The sequence below is a fragment of the Centroberyx affinis genome, unplaced genomic scaffold (genome assembly GCF_046629955.1).
Source record: "Centroberyx affinis isolate AG114_WGS23_722 - 3 ecotype Tasmania unplaced genomic scaffold, CSIRO-AGI_Caff_v1 ptg004174l_1, whole genome shotgun sequence".
Classification (NCBI taxonomy): domain Eukaryota; kingdom Metazoa; phylum Chordata; class Actinopteri; order Beryciformes; family Berycidae; genus Centroberyx; species Centroberyx affinis.
In genome coordinates this window covers 24,146-41,564 of record NW_027281930.1, presented here as the reverse complement: position 1 = coordinate 41,564, position 17,419 = coordinate 24,146, and the positions used below count along the sequence as shown (strand labels likewise).

The 17,419-nt window shown below is 41.2% G+C and overlaps 1 protein-coding gene across 4 annotated transcripts; it reads left to right on the top strand.

The window, feature by feature from the left end:
• Positions 1-1,195: 1,195 nt before the first annotated feature.
• LOC139663937 (leukocyte elastase inhibitor-like) lies at positions 1,196-13,660 on the top strand. 4 transcript variants are annotated; one of them, XM_071542728.1, is made up of 10 exons: positions 1,196-1,329; positions 2,274-2,455; positions 4,431-4,550; positions 5,901-6,041; positions 6,236-6,353; positions 6,939-7,081; positions 8,487-8,564; positions 9,221-9,310; positions 9,401-9,581; positions 12,842-13,660. In XM_071542728.1, the coding sequence occupies exons 2-10, from the start codon at positions 2,279-2,281 to the stop codon at positions 13,066-13,068; spliced, it is 1,275 nt and encodes a 424-aa protein (XP_071398829.1). In that variant the 5' UTR covers positions 1,196-1,329; positions 2,274-2,278; the 3' UTR covers positions 13,069-13,660. The 4 variants fall into 4 exon arrangements, with proteins under 4 accessions (XP_071398829.1, XP_071398830.1, XP_071398828.1 ...); XM_071542729.1 differs by having other exon boundaries at positions 1,235-1,333; positions 4,431-4,547; XM_071542727.1 differs by having other exon boundaries at positions 1,235-1,333.
• The last annotated feature ends 3,759 nt before the right edge of the window (positions 13,661-17,419 follow it).

Here is a 17,419-nt window from a genome sequence, read left to right as displayed (position 1 = left end):
AATGGCTCAGTATTTGTCCTTCAGCTGTATCATTACACAACATTGCACAATACTGTAAGTACAGTCTGTGGCGATCTTAGTCAGACATGAAGGGAGTCTGTGTTTCAGTGGAGAGTTTTAGTGTCACATGATGGTCTAAATGCTGATCCACAGGCTCTCTCACCCTAAAATTTGGGGGAACACACAGAATTTGATTTTTTTTGGCATGAAACGGTCAGATTTAAAGCTATTGTATATCGGCACAACATATCAGAGCTATTGGCTACTCCTGAATCCAAGAATACAGGCCGGTCAACAGCCAACAGCTGTTTTTACCAGCGTGAAAGTATCCTTTAAAGTGCATGGATAAAAAAAAGTCACAGACCATGACCAGTAAGCTATATAAACTTAATCATATAGATGGGTAGTGGGCAGTAAAAAGGTAGAGTTGAGGCCCTCCATGCCTCTAGCCCAGTCCAGTAGATGGCAGCAACGCACCTTCAAGTTGGTTGCTAACTGCAGATAAAATCATAACCACACATGATTTGTGGCTGGACAAAATTTAGTCTGGCAATTGTAAACACAAGCATATGATGTTGCACTGGCTGCACCAAGCCAGCTAGTTGTATATTGACATTTGTCAGAGTGACAAAAGATGAATAATCTTTTATATGGGGCTAGTCATGCACATTACAAATAGTCAACATTTTACAGTTATTTGGTCTTATTTTTTGTGTAATTTAGATACATCAACTAACCACCAGAATCACAATCACAAGTGGGTCTAGACGAAATTAGACTAAAATACAACAACTTCATTAAGAGCTTGGGAACATTTGCTATTGGGTTGATGTAAAAAATAGGCAAGGTTACATCTTACATTAATATGTTAGACATTTAGCTAACAGTTTTAACCAGAAAGACCTTAGAATGACTGCAACAATACGGTAAGCTTGTATTCCAAACTGCCCTACATCACACAACCAATAGTTAGGAGTGCAATAGTCAAAAGAAGTAATACTTTGAGATTCTGCTTCTCTTCTTTTATATGCTTTCTACTTTTTGAATAATGTATCTCTACGTTTCTCCGATCCATATGTGATCCAACCTTGGAAACGCATCAGCCCTTGTAACGTCTCCAATGCACTTTGATTGGAGCTCAAGTGTCACCTGTTCAAACCTAGTTTTCCCCTTTCGGCTTGCCGTAGACTGACACATGAGAATGAGGAAGTGCACTTTGACAGCTTGGGCGTGTCGACCAAGTAAATACAACGCAGATGGCTCAACCTGAGAAAGTCTTCCTGTGACAGACACAGTACTGATCATCTGTCGACCAGAAGAAGCGCGTCTGTAAGTAAGTACAGGAGACTGTTGGGAGGTTCATCCCTCATTCAGTCCCATAAATGGGTTGTGATGAGGGTTGTAGGGAGTCATTTTGATCCACTAGTGATACACAACTAATTCTCTGAGACAGTTGTATGAACAGCCTCTCGATGGGGACAGGCCTTATGTAAAACAAAACAAGTGACAGTAGTGTTCAGGATTGTAACTTTTCTCAAAGACATTCAGAAAAGGGGTTTTTGATGTTGTTGCTTGTCCATTGCTTGATTTTAGGTCTGTAGTACAGTGTAATAAGTATAATGTCTATAATGATACGGCATGATGCGACATTCCCGGCTGTCTGCCTAAACTGACTGACTAATGCCTAGTCCATCCCATAAGGAATAGCAGTACCGATAGGTGCCATTCTTTTAAATGGAAACTACAGTACACCATATTCCATTGAAGAAATTGTAAAATTAATGTTGCGTTGCCTATCGTGCCTGGTAAAACATGACTTAAGACTTCCTCCCAATCAATACGGTCTGCTGTTAAATTCGGCATACGTGTAATCCACCAAACAGTTCTTAATTTCAATAAAATAACAACTTTTATAACTGGTTCACACGATTCGCTACTACCCATCACGGTGTATTTAGGTGGAAGATCGTAGTAATAACAGGCGCACCAATTCTTAAAGTTAAAATTGTTTTGAAATAAGTGCTGCTTGGTGTATTGGCTGCATGCCGAAATGAAGACTGGGTACTATTATTTCGTAAAAGTTCTTAAGTCATGTTCTATCATGTATCTACGTTTGCAGATCATCAAAGCAACGTAAAATTGCCAGATTTTTCAATGGAGTTCGGCGAAAGCTTTTCTGTAGGAGAGATAATATAACATATCAGATCTAAAGGGATATGAGATACAGTTGATAATGTAATGATTAATAATGTGCTGTATTTTCTTTGCATCAGACACAATGGCAACATCAACCCCACTAACCGAGGCCAACACCAGCTTCTCCCTGGCTTTGTTCAAAAAGCTGAGTGAAAACAACAAGACCGGCAATGTCTTCTACTCTCCCTTCAGCATCTCCTCAGCTCTGGCTATGGTATTGCTGGGAGCCAGGGGCAACACAGCCTCACAGATGTCAGAGGTACACACACATACACACACACACACCTCTCCCACTGAAAATGAATACCACAAAACACACCCATTTGAACCTGAGGAGTGTTTCTACAGCATACATTCACATGTCATTGCAAGGCAGTGTACCTGGTTAAGATGGATGTTGGAATTTCAATAATTTTCTTTTACATTACCGCAAAAGAAAAGGTGTGGGTTCAACAGAGTTATTTTCTATCCTTCTTTGTGGATGTCTGTTCAGATTTTACCTTCAGAGGGTGAGAATATTGAGATTGATATTAGGACCAGTGATGTATGGATGAATTGAAAAATGGGTAAAACAATAATCTCCAGTTGGTGATCATCATAAGGCAAAGTTACAGTTACTTTAAAGTAACTGTCTGGCAGAGGGGAGTGGGTGTGGCAGGAGACAGTGCCTGTTCTGCCAGATCTATATCATAGTATTCTGTTACATCACCACTTGGCCATCTTGGTAGGAAAATAACAGGTGATTATGATAAATTAACAGATGATTATAATCAAATGACAGCCACAGCCAATGAGCTGTGTATGGTAAAGCACCTTATTGGTAGAAAATGCATGTGACATCATGGGACTATTATGCATAGGCCTTCATTCAGTATGAAACACAGTTGTGTCAGCAAAAGTGTCTGGAGCCTGATCTGTTCTGACTCACTTAGTTTTTATGGTGGGCAGCTCTCTGTTGTGTTGCTATAGGAACAACATACAGAATGTGGAAGTGTAGGGGCAATAAACACCTTGGATACGGTGAAGCAATCGGCTCACCTTATCAGTCCAGCAGCATGTATGCAAACGTTTTGTCCCATTGTCTGGCTGTCATAACTCAGTGGTTGTCAAAGTGGGGACTGGGTCCCCCAGGGGTCCTTGAAGAGGTTCCAGGAGGTCTCCAGCAAAATCCCACTATAATTTATTTCACTACATATTATTCCCAATTAGAAAATCTATAATAATGACTATTGTGGTCACAGATTTCACTCCAACCACTGTTTATTCTGCGTGTACAGCATATACAGTCCTACAGTTCAACACTAAATCAACAACAACAATATGTCTGTTTGGTGGTATGTGACATGAAAACCTATGAGAGACCCTGTCATAACTAATAGTCTATAAGCATATCTTTTTTTATTCCATAATAACGACCAGCAGCCTGTAGCACTTAATGTTATCCTTGGCTTAATTTCAGTAAACTAAAGGCCCAGTCAAAAGGGCAAAGGACCTGTTTGATGGTACAAACATTAAAAGCAGCAGTTGTGAATGCACATCAGGTTATTTGACCTTTTAAAGCCTGCAGCATTGTCCCTTTGCAACCTATGTGAGCTTCTGCTCAGGCTTACACCTATATTTAGACCTATTTTATTTTTTGGTATGAAAATGTTTGAATGTAAATATATTTCATATTATCACATATATTATTGGCAGCTTCAATCCAGAAATATCGGTATCACCATCAGCCGTCAAAAGCCCATATCAGTCCAACCTTAGTTCCGCTGTCCCTCCATTTGCATTAGTATGTGCTGTGTTACTATGTAAGCTGTCAATATGTCTGTTCACCAGTATCACCGAAACAAATTCTTATACATTCATGGCACTTTGCAAGGAGCGTTGACGGTTAACAGAAGAGTGTGATGCTGAGTCATCAGCTGTGGTAATGAAAGTGTGTGTCTTCATGCGTACCTGGGTGTGTTGTGAGTGTGTGTGTGTGAAAGAGGAGAGGCGACAGTATCATGAGGCTGCTGTGAGGATTATTTTCACTACCTAGTTACCAGAGAGTGCAGCGTCTTAACCTGATTGTTAACCCGTTGGCCAACAATTACGTCACACATACCACAGTCTGTTGATAGGTCTGTTCTTTTCCTCCACACACACACACACACACACACACACACACACACACAGACACACACGTGTAACTTCACAGTGATCCTAATGATGGGAAACGCTACTGATTGCACCTCCAGGTCCTCTGCTTCACTAAAGCAGAGCAGCCGAGGCAGGCAGGAGCAGAGCAGATGCAGATGCAGATGCAGATGCAGCAGCAGGTCCAGCTCAGCAGACTGCCACAGTATCTGCTGAAGGTGGTAACAGAGCCAACAGTAAAGGAATGATGAACTAACTGAGGGGCATTGTACTAACAGAGGGGCTGGTTGGTGTCATTGGTGAGGGGATCCTTACAGGGAAGGAGAAGGTGCTTCCTGGGAGAATCTCACACTTGTTTGCTGATGTCCGATCTTTCTCGTCTCTCTAAATACAACTGGGAAATATTAGGCTTAAAGAGCGATGCAAGGGAGCAACCCTGGTTTATGTGCTGTATACTGTAAATTCAACATGCTACATGCAAGTTAAGCTGTCACTTTATTTAAGGTACAACTTTGATATCACTCTGATATTACCCTTGTATGTGCTATACAGTATGTAGTTGATGTCCAGTTTATCAAGCTTCACTCTGACTATGAACTTGTAGTTTAAGTTGATGGTTGGTGTCTTGCTGATTTGGATGCACACCATACTGAATTTGCCCATTGAAAAGTAGATGGGCTTTTTTTTTTTGTCCACAATGGAGATGACTGTAAAACAACATCAGAGTTGGTGGCTGGTTGGTTTTGTTTTTGCCAATGTTTCTGGAAAGAGACATTGACATTTGCTTGGGTTCTTTTACGCCAGTGTTAATGGTGTTAATGCTTTTCTTTTTTCTGCTGTTTTCTCATGTCTCACTCTCATCTACGGTTCCTTTTCCATATTCCTTCACCCAATATGGAGTTGGAATTTTGTGATGTGAAACTGACATGCAAACAGCAGCGGGTGGTGTTCTCAGATAAAGAAAAACTGACACTGCTGACAAGTCTGCAACTTAAAGGAAGGGAGATTGTCCCGTTGGTCAGCTTACTTCTTAAGTCATGAGAACATAGACACCAAAACCATCCATGTGTCCCCAGTAGATCATTGGCTCTGGAGCTGCATGCTAACACTTTAGCAGACACTATGTTGAGTGATAGTAGGCGACTAGCATTATCTCCAAAGTATGAAGACTGACCTTTTTATTATGATTACACAAAACTGCCAGACTAAGCTGAATAAAATTTAAGATTACTAACCATTTAGCTTTAGAGCTGCTACAAGTTCTCATTTTGTCACTTTGAGATAATGCTAGTCGCCTACTATCACTCACCATAGTGTCTGCTAAAGTGTTAGCATGGAGCACCACAGCCAATGATCTCTATGGGGACACATGGATGATGGTCAACGGAAGGAGGCTGGTCTGTGTTCTCTTTACTCAACAGGTAAGTTGACCAAAGGGTATTCCTGTGGTATTCCTTCAAATCCACATTTTCCATTATACAATAGTCTATATTAACTTGGTTCAAACTAGTCTTCCTCTGTCACTAGCTCAATGCCTCTCTGTAAATCTGGTCTTCTCCGGCTGTCCGCAGTGCCTGAACGTCCAGAAGGATCAGGAGCATGTCCATGTGGGCTTCAGCAAACTGATGAGCGAGCTGAACAAGCCTGAAGCCCCGTACGCCCTCAGCCTGGCCAACAGGCTGTATGGAGAGAAGTCCTACCAGTTTGTTGAGGTGTGTGTGTGTGTGTGTGCACCTGTATGGGCAGGTGTGGGTGTGTCTACACAAAGGTAGTCCTGATGGAATGAGAGGCACAGATAGGAATCTTTATGCTGGCTGTAATACCTTTTTGTGCCATTACTGTGAATGAATGAATGAATTAGCTTGTTTAGGAATCAGTAGTACTAAATGCATATTGATGGTTTCAGGATTTCCTAGCAGAAACCAAGAAGCACTACAATGCAGAGCTGGAGTCTGTGGACTTCAAAACCAGTCCAGAGGCAGCCAGGAACAACATCAACAGCTGGGTGGAGAAGCAGACCCAAGGTGGATCACACACACACACACACTCATCAAAATCAACCATGTGTTTGGGAAGAGAGAGACAGACAAGCTTACACACACACATGTATGCCATTTTGTGGACAGTTTTAGCAAAATGTCTTACAGTAGCATGAGTGCGTACATTTTTGCGGTTTTTATGTTAGCCTTAAGCGGGAAAGTTTTGTATTGATGTAGAAATTCTGTTATAAACAGTATTGGAAATGCATTTGTCAAATAAGTAATGACATAGCTTAAAGACTCTTCCCATTTTACTTGTCGTCGTGTTTTTCTGATTAAAACTACACTAAGCAATTTTCCAACCACTAGAGGGTGACAGAAATCACAACACAGCTGGCCCACGTGTGTCGATATTTGGTTATAGGTTATTGGTTATAGGGTCTGAAATCCCTTATTGCAGGTTTAAAATAGTGATAATGCACATTTAACTTTTCCATCATTTATAAAGTTGGCTCAAAAATTGCTTGACTTTTGGATGGAAACAAAGCTATAGTCTGTTGTATCCAGTGCTGCATCTTTGTTTCAAACGTCATCGGTTCCTTGTGTGTTTGTGTCTGTGCCGTTCACCAGATAAAATCAAGGAGGTGCTGGTCAAAGGAGTGGTGGACGACATGACCAGGCTAGTGCTGGTCAACGCCATCTACTTCAAAGGCAACTGGGACAAGAAGTTCAAGGAGGACTTCACCCAAGACACTCAGTTTAGAGTCAACAAGGTAACATTATACGAAGGCAAAAACTGACCAAAGAAAGCAACAGTCTGTATTGGTTTCTAAAATGATATTGCATGGTAGAATATACTATAACTGAGGTTTCTAATCACTGGCATGTGCAGGGTTACTGGTAAAATACAGGATGATGTAACTAGGTTGTTTTTGAGTTGGATAGGGAGTTATTGGTTGGGATTTGGAAGTGATTTTCTCTATCTTGTTGTAACTTTGTGGCGTCACAAAGGTTCGCTCATAGATAAAAATATTAGTAAGAAATAGTAAGAAATAATAGGCAACAACTAACAGTTGAGTGGTTCTCACTGTCCATTTGCCGGAGAGTTTTCCCTACCTGTAGCTGCCATTAGCTGCCGGTCTGTGGTGGCTCACGTTTCACTCTTGACACGGTTAGCCAATCAGAACAGAGGGGTCGTAAATATTAATGAGCTTTAAAGACGCAGCAACAGAAACAGCCTGTTCTTGGAAAGGCTCAGAGAGATGCTGGAAAAAGTGTAAAAATGGATTGAGAGTGTTTTTGGTACATGACTCCATACAAACGTTTTTTAATGGACCTCAAGACATAAAATAAAAAACTGGGAAGCGTAGAATATGGGACCTTTTAAGAGCAACATTGCCAAACCAGCAAGGAATCATATTCTTCATGGAAGCGCTCTGACTTAGTAATGGGAAGTCATGGAAAAGTCATGGAATTTTACATCAGGGCCACAGTGGGAACCCTGACCATAGGTAACCGTTGAAAGCAGAGACAGAAAGGGGTGATCTGTAGGAAACATTTTATTTTTTTTGCATTACATAGGTCTGTTAGTCAAGGCCAGAAGCGGCATGGTAACATTTCACACTGGTTCTTCCAAACTTCCAAGACCTCCAAAGACCTTAAACATCAAAGATCCTTTCGTTCTTGGGCTGCTACGGTCCAGTAAAGCTGTGATGATTTATGAGTCTTCCTCGTGGCGTGGACAGACACACCTTTTTTTCCACACAGAGTGGTAAAGAAATAAAAAGGTGGTGCTTGAGAAAGTGCACCAAGTTTGAGGCTGCGGCCACGCCCGAGTTGTGCAACATGAGACTTCCACACATTTGACCTGACCTTTCTTTATCTTGCTGAGAAATGATTCACTAATGCAAAAGTTGCTGAGAAAGTTGCATTAGACTTTCGTCACTTCCACACCACAGGATATTGAAAAGTGAGTCTTCAGGTCAGAACTGTAACAGGAGCATGACAGATTGCTTAGTGTACACACTATACATGCAGTATGTAGAATGTCTGAAGAAGGCAGAATGTGCAGAAGATGGGACTCATCAAAGACAGCCATGCTATACATGACAGTTATAACAAGCTACAAGTTAGAAGCTCAGTGAAAAAAGAGCTTGTTCTGTTTGTTGTTGTCCTCAGAATGACACTAAGCCGGTGAAGATGATGCACCAGAAAACTAAGTTCCCTCTCACCTTCATCCCCGAGGCCAACTGCCAGGTAATCAATCAATCAATCAATCAATCAATCAATCAATCAAGTCACTCAATCCATCTCAATTTTATTTGTATTCCTATTAACTGACTAAGCAACAGCAACGTTCTTTCAATCAATAAATTGGTCAAATAATTAGCGTATACTGTATATATACATATAATTTTTGAGCTTTTTAGCCCCTGTTTTAGCCCCTGTTAGTCTGTCTGCCCATCAGCAGAATATTTCAAAAACCTACCAATGGATTTCCATCAGTTGGTGGACAGATCAGCCATGGGCCAAAAAACAATTGATTAGATTTTGGTGGTGATCCAGATCTGGTATTTCCAACATGACACAATTAGATATATTTTTTAATTTTTATTCATAACCATGAAACTAATTCACATAAAGGTAACTATATCTGTAACTTAAAATTGAAGTGATGAGAATGATGTCTTTGGGTGTAACAGAAAATAGAGAATTAGAGAAAAACAAGTCTAAATCAGCTAAGCCACCAATCAAACACTCAATCCATCACATAATCACAATAATGTGTTCATGTTTTTTTTGTTGTTGTATGTAATCTTATCAGCAAGCTTTTTGATTCAAAAGAAACAGTCAAGCTGTTACTAGTCCAGTCTGCACTTGCTGTAACGGTTGCAACCCGCTGTGTTGGACAGATCCTGGAGATGCCCTATAAGGGGAAGGACCTCAGCATGCTCATCTTCCTGCCCAACAACATGGAGGACGATACGACAGGCCTGGAGAAGGTACGACACACACACACACACACTCATACACACATATATACACGCACACACACATACACACAAACTAATTGTTGACATTGTCTCCCACAGCTGGAGAAGGTGCTGACTTATGAGAAGTTTGTGGAGTGGACTCGTCCAGACATGATGGACACAGTCGAGGTTCAGGTGGCCCTGCCTCGGTTCAAGATGGAGGAGAAGTACGACCTGAAGGAGATCCTGAGCAGCATGGGCATGGTGGACGCCTTTGACATGGGAATGAGTGACTTCTCTGGTAGGACATGAGGCTGGACCATATCAGCTGTCCACATAATCATTTAAAGAGACAGAAAACGCCACTGCTTGATAATTTCTAAATTAATTTCTGTTGAGAAGTTAGATTAATAATCCACACCACCTACAGAAAATCAAACTTCATCAACAGAAAATCCAAGGAAAAAGACGTCACAGCGTTGGAAACACTGTTTGATTGACAGGTGATCTCTGGGAAGTGCAGTGCAGAAACACCACAGCACTGAGCACCAACAAGATGGAGACAAAATAAATTAAGTATCTGGTGGATTGTCATTCTAAATACTGACTGACAAAACACCTTCAGAAATATACAGATATGTCATAAAATGAAAAAATGATTCTTCTTCCAAATAACCCCAAAGTCAAAACTATATAAGAATGACAAAAAGACATGACATGCATTGTGGAGGAAGTGCAGCTAGTAGCTAACTAAGTTCTGAGGTGGTTTAACTTCAATCTCCACCAACAATTCAAAACACATGCTAAAATTTGGGATAGGCCTACATGAACCGGAATACATATATTTTCTTAAGCATCTGTTATTATTTGGTATACTTAATGTTTTGCAATAGTATTGCTTCCTCAAGACAAAATTCCTCCATCATGGACATCACACAGATGATGAAAATTACATATTCATGAAGCAGGGGGCGGGGCTCAGAAATCATTCAAAGAGTCTTTCAAAATCTGGATGCAATGTGTAGTGACTTGGCTTGCCAAAAAAACAAAAGTCTACAAGCCACTGAGGGGCTGCTATACTCGTACTTGCCTTATTGACGCATAGCCCTTCGTGTAGCGGTGTGTGGGTTTAATAATTCAATGTCCAAACGTCCATATACATTTAGCCATACTAAGCGTATTTATTGCGCACATAATCAAGTCCATCCACAACGCCGATCCACACGCATTTAATATCCATCAATAATTTGCTTGTAAACGACACATAGTTAGGCCCTACATATATACGCTACACTTGTCAAACTGTGTGCCTCTACCGGCAAGCAACACACCTGACCTGTGATTACCCTCTCGCCTATGTGTACTTTCCCCATACGCCACATACCACCGACTGTGCAAAAAGGGGAATTACCACAATGAACACAATACAAAAATGGCTCCAACACACCAGCCCCTAATTGTTACTGGTAGGCAGACACAACAATTGCATTCAAATTCAAACACGGGGAGTCAAAATTACCAGGTATACAATAGTACTGAGAAAATACAGACCATGTCTAAAACATAACGTTCTTTGGGTCAGAGGTCACTACTTTACTGCCCTAAGTGCCTATAGCCTCCTGCAAAAGACAAAGCTTCTTCCTTCTAAGATGTTTGTCTTTGTCTGGAGACACGCAAAGCGCACCAGACCTTTCTTGTCTGGGAAGGTTTCCAGGACTCTGCCAAGCAGCCAAGAGCCACAAGGAGCCATAGCGTCAACCACCACGACAATGTCCGCCTGAAAAAAGGTTCTTCTCTCTTGGTTCCATTTTTGCCGTTCTAGGAGCAAACAGATCTTGTTTCTTGAGTAGTCCCTGTGGTAAGACTGGTTTACCTTTCATAAGGACAATGCGATTGGGAGTGAGAGGTTTGAGGTCATTGGGGTCGTCTGAGAGCTTGGTGATGCAGAGATTATTTAATATGGCCTCAACTTCACACGAAACTGTGAAGTCATCATCCAGAGTTTGCAGATGCAGAACTGAACTGAGAACCTTCCTGACCATGTGGATGATGCATTCCCATACACCGCCATGATGTAATCCTGTAGGCGGGTTAAAACTCCACTGGATACCATCCTGAAGTAGAACTCCCTGTATACGGTTATGATTCAAAGGCAAGAGCCTTCCTTAGTTCTCTTTCTGCTCCAACAAATTTGGTACCATTGTAAGACCACATATGAGGAACTTGACCTCTCCGGCTAATGAATGTCTGTAAAGCATTGACGTATGAGTCAGTGTCCAGCGATTGTGCCACTTCCAAGTGGACAGCTCTACTTGCCAGGCATAACGCTATAGCGCTTACAAAGGCTTCAACCTCTCTTTACTTCGATTGGCCCAAAGTAGTCTACTCAAAAATTGGTGAAGGGAAGGAGATCCAGAAGAAATCCTTTCCTTCAGCAGGTCCGCCATTTTTTGTTCACCTACCCTTCCACCATAACGCCTACAGGAGCAGCACTGCAATATCATTTTTCTCATGGCTGAATTGGCATTTGTGTTACAAAACTTCCTGCACAGCTTCGACAGTGTATGGTTTCTCCTGCTGTGACCAAATTGTTGGTGAATGTGCTTTAGTATGAGTCTGGAGATGTATTGATCTTTGGACAGGATGACTGGATGCTTTGTTTCTTCAGGCACTGCTGCTTTACTCAGTCACCCTCCAACTCTCAGGAGTCCATCCTCCAGGAGTGGGTCTAATTTGTAAATGGCACTGTCTCTAACTACAGATTTTCCAGCTGATAGTGCAGCAATTTCTTCTTTGAATTTTTGTTGCTGACTATAGTGAATGATGGAAATTTCAGCCTCCAAAAGATCACCTGGTGACGAGCTCTGACCTCCTAATGCTCATTTGACCATTTGCATCTCCAACTGTAGTGGCTGGATGGGCTATTTGCACCTTTTCTGTTGCCATCAGAAGCCTGCAACTCCTTCCTCTTTTGATTCAACTCTAGAAGAATGTTCCTCAACTTAAGAAACCAGGCAACTGCAATCTTAAGTCTTCTCCAATCTGAGAAGTTCAAGGTTCTTTATTGTCCCAACGCTGGTATGAGGTTGCTCCTTCACCACCATCTTGAACTTAAATGAATCGGTCTCCACAGATCACTGTAGTCTAAGGGCTGTCTCGATTGGAAGCTCACCTCTATCCAGATCCAGCTCCTTCAAGTCCTTAGTCTTATGTTCCTCTGTAACGGTCTGCAACACTGCACGGCTGTTTCTAATCCATTTTATCAGAGTGAAGACATTTTTATATTGTCGTTTACATTCTAGCAAGCTAGTTCTTTTGCTAAATTGGAAGATTTGTGTCTCAGAAATAAACATAATGCTGCACAGTCATACAGTCATTTAACTTTTATTTATTACATCGTATCGTGGTTTTATCGAATTATCGAAATCGTATCGTGAGATAAGCATATCGTCCCATCCCTAATACTTAGTCATCTCTTATAGCTTATAGCTAAACGTTTTCTCAAGGATTATTGTAAGTATTATACGTTTTTCTCTCTTTCTCCCTCTCTTCTGCCAACAGGCATGTCTCCGGCCAACGACCTGGTGTTGTCCAAGGTGGTCCACAAGGCCTTCGTGGAGGTCAACGAGGAGGGAACGGAGGCCGCCGCCGCCACCGCCGCCGTCATGATGCTGCGCTGTGCCACGATCCCCGTCACCTTCGTCGCGGACCACCCCTTCCTCTTCTTCATCCGACACAACCCCAGCATGAGCGTCCTGTTCGCCGGCCGATTCTGCTCCCCTGCATGAGCACCACGTCCTGTAGGGCAGCGGTTCTTGTTGTGTTGAAAAAGTTCTGAAAAAGATATGTACAAGGATAGATAGATACAAAGATATATACAAATATATGAATATGTATGCACACTACAAGATTTCTCCAACACTTACACCCAGATTTGCCGTCCCATATTTTGGAGACCAGAATGTTGCCAGAACGCCTTTGAGTGGAAACTATGGTGTTGGATTTTTGTGTAGGTTGGATTCATTGTGGCTAAAATCTTGTAGTGTGCATCCATCCTTACACAATCTATCCTATGCCTTTCATCATGGCCACATTAGGCGGTTGCACTGTAGAGCTCATTTTATGTCCCACACTGCTTTGCATAGGCGTCCTGCCCAAATACTGTTTATCTGTGATTCACCGTCAGATTGCACTATAAGCCTTATCATGATATTATATTATTATAATTACAATTCGTTTTAATAGTCACTTTATTATAACCATGCAAAAGTGCAATTACACGTAGTTGTAATGTAAAAAACAGAATGTAAAAAACGAGAGTTTACATGAAGGTTTGTGTATCCTTATGCTTGTCCTTATGCTTATGCAAATGGAATAAAAGTGTGCTTTGGATATATTCTGTGTGATATTTTTGTTCTGTTATTAAATGGCTTATAATAATAATAATAAACTTTATTTATATAGCACCTTTCAAAATAATTATTACAAAGTGCTTCACAATAAAGCATGGAATAAAAACACTAGAAAAAACAGAATAGAAAATAAACACAAATAAATAAAATGAAATGAAAATCATTATAAAAAATGGTTACAGCAACAAAAGCCTTTATATAAAAAAGTGTTTTGAGGAGAGACTTAAAAGAAGACACAGCGTTTGCTAGCCTGAGATTCTCAGGCAGGGCATTCCAAAGTTTAGGAGCCCTGACAGCAAATACCCGGTCCCCTTTAGATGCAACCCGGGAGGTGGGAACGGTCAGAAGGGCCCGGCCGGAGGATCTCAGGCTGCGCTTCGGCTCATAGGGGATTAAAAGGTCAGAGATATAAGTAGGAGCCTGACCATGTAGCGCCTTGAAAGTTAAAAGCAAAATCTTAAAATCAATTCTAATAGGAAGCCAGTGAAGAGAAGCTAAAATGGGGGTTACATGGTCCCGCCTTTTACTCTTAGTTAAAAGCCTTGCAGCTGCATTTTGCACTAATTGCAGGCGAGAGAGGGACTTTTGGCTTAGACAGGAATAGAGAGAGTTACAGTAGGCTACGTGAGATGCAGTGAAGGCATGGATAACCTTCTCAAGGTCGGCAAATGACAAAAAGGACCTTATCTTTGATATGTTCCTCAACTGAAGGAAACAGGACCGTACCACACTTTTGACTTGTTCCTTGAAACAGAGGTCAGAACCAAAAACACCCAGGTTCCTAGCGAAAGGTTTATATTGGCTGACCAGCTAGCAACTTTACATTGAATTAGGTTGATTGAGTTTTGAGGCATAAATACAATGATTTCTGATTTGCTGTCATTGAGTTGGAGGAAATTTTTAGACATCCAGCACTTAATATCGGAAAGGCAATTATTAAGAATATTGATGATGGTCGAATCACTAGGATTTAGGGGAATAAATAACTGCGTATCATCTGCATAACGGTGAAAATGTATATTATATTTGTGGATGATATCGCCGAGAGGAAGCATATAGATGGAGAAAAGTAATGGGCCCAGGATTGATCCTTGAGGGACACCATACTTAAGAGGAACAGAAGAAGAAACGCTATTTCCTATCTCAACAGAGAAAGTTCTATCAGCAAGATAAGAACTGAAAAAACTGAGGGCTGAGTCAGTAAGCCCCACCCAGTTTTCCAGACAATTGAGTAGTATTGCATGATCAACCGTATCAAAAGCTAAGATCAAGGAGTATTAGGCTTGAGCAGAGACCTTTATCTGCAGCAAGCAAAAGATCATTAGTCACCCTTAGGAGGGCTGTCTCTGTTGGAATTTTTTGGCATGAAAATGGTCAGACTGTATATTGGCACAAATGATCAGACCTATTGGCCACTCTACAATGCAACAATACAGGCCGGTATCAGACTTCAAAAACCCATATCAGTCTAACCCAACATGCAACAAATTACAAATCTTCAACCCCCCAGTTTTCAAAATACTCCACCAAACAACAAAATGGACTCAGCAACGCAATGTACATTGCCATTATCTGTTTTTTTTTTAGCAATGTTTAAATGCTTTTGAGTGGAGTTTTCCCTTAAAATGCATGAGCAGAGACACAGACCGTGTACTGTAAGCTATACAAACCTAATCATTATGTATAGATGGGTAGTGGACAGAAGAAACAGTTTTTTACAACACTAAAGTAGAAGCTTTTATCTCTGTAACTTGGTTTGTTGTTTGACAAAATTTGGTCTGGCAAAAGTAAACACAAGCATATGATGTTGTACTGGCTGCACCAAGCCAACTAGAGACACTGCAGCTAGAATTGCCTTCAAAATACATTAAATCCTTACAATAAATATGGAGGGAAATTCTAGCTGTTAAATAGAGGTTTTATAGTTTTGTATATAGCTATTAGCATACATCTGTGTATGTATGTTATATACATTGTGTTATTAGATTTATATCTTTGTATATTTATATTTGTCAGCCAAACAAAAGATGAATAATCGTTTATGGGGTTAAAGAGAACAAGTACAGATGCTGTACAGGCCCACGGCGCATGTGTTGAATTCCACTAGCTGCGGCCACACTGATCCGACGGAAAACAGACAGAATTATTGACGAATAGATTTCTGTCCGTTGGGCTGTTTTGGAATGTCATCATGGTGGGAGAGGCAGAAATACAGTAGCTATATACAGTCATCCCAACTTTATACCAGGATTTCTCAGTTTTATCTTTGTTTTGGTTGTACCGTTTTCATCAGTCCTGTCTGGACAACAGACAGCTCTTATTGAGAATTAATTGAAATTTACGGAGACAGACAGACACAATGGCCCTCATTTATGAAACGAATGTACGACAGAAAACTGGGCGTATGGTCATTTCCTCGCAAAGTATCAACTCGTGTACGCAAGTTTTCCAGTCAGTGTGGACTTGCGGTGCAGCATAGTAAATCTGGCTGAGTCTGAGAATTGTTATTAGACTATATATTCTGACTGGCATCTAAGCATATGCAGCCACGTATTCATCACTTAAAAATACGTAGCCTATGGAAAAATATTCTATTTTGTAAAGGCCTACATCGCCTATGTGTCATATAGCCTATCCCTAACATAAATAGGTATTTTCAAATTATTTGCAATTAACAGGGTTAACAGTTTTCTGGTGTAAGATTAATTTCTGTTTCATACTCACTTACGCCACTTCAATACCACAATAACGTTACCTACCGTTAGGGTTTGCAGGGCAGCAGAAGATGTGGATGTCTGTAAATCGGCAGGTAAATCGGCGGAGAGTGGGGCTCACTGTGTGGGACTGGCATTTTATCAGTGTGTGGGACTGAGTGTGGCTTTTAGTCCATAGGCAAGAGGCCATCTCTTACTCAAAGACGCTCTCTAGAGGCCATCTCACGAAGCGACATCTAACGAAGAGACAGGTGTATGACTGACTGCCTGAGTAAGCTAAATGTACCTACGGAGTGTCACCGGTTACCAGACTCGCTTTGCCAGATGTTTCTCCTGCTGAAGGTTAGCTACATGTCCCACAATGACAAGTGAAGAGGTAGGTAGCAAGTTTACAAATTTAATAAGTTTACTAGTTGAACAAGCCACATACAGTGCAAGCTGACAACTATTGCCATTCGGCACACACAGTGCAAGCTGACCACTAGGGCCTCTCTGCACATAAAGCGCAAGCTGACCACTAGGGCCCCTCTGCAGATAAAGGGGGGGCCTCCAAGGACATGTGCCCAGGGTCCTCGCGGGACCATGATCCCGCCCTGATCACAATGCATTTGTACAGTTTCATACTGTAGTCAAAACATGTAGGCTACATATGGCAAGTCTAGACAACATTAGATTGACATTTTACAATAACTTGATTCAGAGCTTGGGAACATTTGCTAGTGGGTTGATATGGAAAACTATGCAAGGTTAGGTTTACATTCACATTTTAGACATTTAGCTATCCAGGCAGAGCTTAGAATGAGTGCAACAATGCCATACATCACACACCCAATAGTTAGGAGTGCACTGAATCATTTAGATCTACGTTTCTCCAGTCCATTTGTGATCTAACCTTGGGAGCACATCAGCCCTTCTAACTTCTCCAATCAAACCTGTTTTTCCCCTTTCGGCTTGCCGTAGATTGACACAGAACTTCCTTGATGAGACAATTCACTTTGACAGCTTGGGCGTGT

What these genes read in the sequence shown, in the direction of transcription:
- LOC139663937 (XM_071542728.1), top strand. Translation starts at nt 2,279, where the DNA reads ATGGCAACATCAACCCCACTAACCGAGGCCAACACCAGCTTCTCCCTG. An exon ending in CACAGTATCTGCTGAAGGTG is followed by an intron (nt 4,551 to 5,900) that starts GTAACAGAGCCA and finishes GGCTGTCCGCAG; the next exon opens with TGCCTGAACGTCCAGAAGGA. An exon ending in AGTCCTACCAGTTTGTTGAG is followed by an intron (nt 6,042 to 6,235) that starts GTGTGTGTGTGT and finishes TGATGGTTTCAG; the next exon opens with GATTTCCTAGCAGAAACCAA.